Source organism: Aplysia californica, unplaced genomic scaffold (genome assembly GCF_000002075.1).
Source record: "Aplysia californica isolate F4 #8 unplaced genomic scaffold, AplCal3.0 scaffold00121, whole genome shotgun sequence".
Lineage (NCBI taxonomy): Eukaryota > Metazoa > Mollusca > Gastropoda > Aplysiida > Aplysiidae > Aplysia > Aplysia californica.
Window position 1 is genome coordinate 19,394 of NW_004797391.1, and position 2,384 is coordinate 21,777.

General features: G+C 35.3%; 1 protein-coding gene across 3 annotated transcripts in view; it reads left to right on the top strand.

Annotated features, from left to right (window-relative positions):
- The window catches only part of LOC101849043 (apoptosis-inducing factor 3), a 35,066-nt gene that overhangs the window by 2,489 nt on the left and 30,193 nt on the right, over positions 1 to 2,384 (top strand). For 2 of the 3 annotated variants that reach the window (XM_035969152.1, XM_035969151.1), the window contains exon 2: positions 1,863 to 2,068. The exons of the other annotated variant lie outside the window; for it this stretch is intronic. In XM_035969152.1, coding sequence (XP_035825045.1) covers positions 1,930 to 2,068 — 139 coding nt within the window. In that variant the 5' untranslated portion in view covers positions 1,863 to 1,929. The remainder of the gene's footprint in view (positions 1 to 1,862; positions 2,069 to 2,384) is intronic. 3 annotated transcript variants of the gene reach the window in all.

Consider the following 2,384-nt stretch of genomic DNA (forward strand, 5'->3'; position numbering starts at 1 on the left):
TCTCTCTCTCTCTCTCTTTTTCTCTCTCTCTCTCTATCTCTTTCTCTCTCTCACTCTCTCACTCTGTGTTTGCCTGCCTGTCTGTCAGTCTGTTTTTCACTTGCAGTTGCCCTAATGCTTTCAGTCTGAATAGCTCTGGTGTTTGGATTTGAAGTATTGGAGGCTGGTCTATAATGATACTCTCACATCTGATCAGTTTCTGTCATAATTGTCCTGATCCTGACTTTCTAAACTGTGTATACTTCCACTCATAAAATGCTTCAAAATTTCAAAACTATAAAATCAAATAAGTGCACTTCTAAACTAAATTTTTACATTATAAAAGCTATTATGGCTCTTTCAAACGATGTTATCTTTCTTTTGAAGTTATTGAAAAAATTAGTATTATCTGAAGCTTCTACTCACATCTTTGGGGAAAATACTGGACTGGGTCATAAAGCTATCTCAAAAGACTGTCTTATAAAAGAGAAGGACACTAATGTCCTCGTAATGATTGATGAAAATGTTACACACATCTTGTAGGAAAGGAATGTGCATTTGAAAGTTGATCTTATTTGCAAACATCATCTTGAGATGCAGAAGAGAGGAATGGTTTCCTTCATTTTCATTGTTTTCTGATGCTTTTATAATTGATTTAACAGCAATATAATATCTCTTGAGAGACAGAGCAGGTATTTCAATTTATGAGATTTAAAAAAAAAGAAAATGTTCAAGCAATATATTTTTTTCTTTGTTAAAAAGTGTGTATTGTTGTTGTCATATATGGTAGTAATGGTAGTATTATTTTTGATAAACAGGTCTTCTCTTTCCAGCTTCAGTTTGGGCAGTTTTAAATGTATTTTAATTGTCTGTTCTGAAAAGTATTCTGAATGATGTCTTCTAGATCCCCTTGTTGCTGGTAAAGTTTCCCCCCTTCTTGGGAATGTCCTAATTGTCTCCTCTATTCTTTCTTTTGGTTCTGTAAGATTTGAAATAAATTATAAGTGTTATGGCTGGTCACTTGAGAGAATTCTGTGGAGGAGCAACATTTTTATCTTTAAAAAAATTTCAAGTGTCTCTTTTGCAAAAAAATGTGGCCAGTATTGAATCATTTGCCATACTTTAGGTACTTTTCACAATGAAAGGTGTAGGAAGTACACAACTTACTTGCACCCCCCCCCCCCCCCCCCCCACCCCCGGTTTTGGATGTAAACCTAATATCTGTGTGGTCAGAGGTTCATTTTTCACTCCTATGCTCTGATTCTGTCAAAAAAAGAAACCCAACCCTGTATCTATGTGTACTTCCTGAATTCTTTTCACTCCTGACTGAGCTATTATTCACATTCAGGGACACATCCTTTCTGTTATTTTTATTTTTATTTTTTTTCTATCTGCTGATGTATGATGATTACTTTACAGTCTTAGAATAGCAAGAATAGCACATTTTGATATAGGCCTGTGTTTCTCTGGCTTTCTGAAGTTATCTATTTATTGTCAAACAGTGTTTAATGTTCTTTGATCTATTACTCTTTAAGGAATGGTGTAAATTATTCTTTTATCCATATACAATTATCTATTCACAAACAGTTTTAATGTCCTTTAAATTTATCGATATAATTTTCCACTGCGATAATCCCTTCAAACATTTCACTACGCTCTGTTCAGTTTGAATACCTGTGGTGAGTGAATGTTATTCTTCCTTCTATCTTATTACACCAGTTGTTTAAAATTTCAATACCCCCCCCCCCCTCTCTGATCACATGGGGGCCAGTTATTACGCAAGAGCTATTTCTGTTATCTATTACCATAAGATCTCTTTATATGATATGCCATTCATCAATATTCTCTCTCTCTTTCTCTCTATCTCTCTACCCTGTGATCAGTTTAAGGGCGTGTGGATGGCTCTTATCAATTTCTGAGCGAAACACAAGTGCTGATTTGTTGAGTCACATGGCCAGGAGAGTCCTTTTCAGTTTGGGTCACAAGTGGCTTCAGTCGACATCACTGGTCAGATTGTCGACGACTCATGTGCTGCCAGCATACAGCTATAGTCTGTTAATAAGGCCGTCTTCACATTCTCTTATTGGAAGTAAGGAATCTTTTCTTTCTTAAAACTCATTTTTGGTGTGGCACCCCTAATGATTTATGTGCTTAGTTGTGGTTTTGTTTTTATTTTTTAAAATGTTTTTGCTTGTGCTTCTGGGTATGTAGAAATATTGTGGCTTCTGAAGGCATTCTTGAAATTGAAAATTCTAGTTTTTGTGTCCCTTCTCTGTTTATGTCACGTGAATTACTATTACTTTGATGATATGGTTGCATGTGCTTGGTCCAGAGAAATCTTGCCCCGATATGATTTCACAATGCTTTCAATAATGGTCAATCCTATTGTAAGATATACTTTTAAT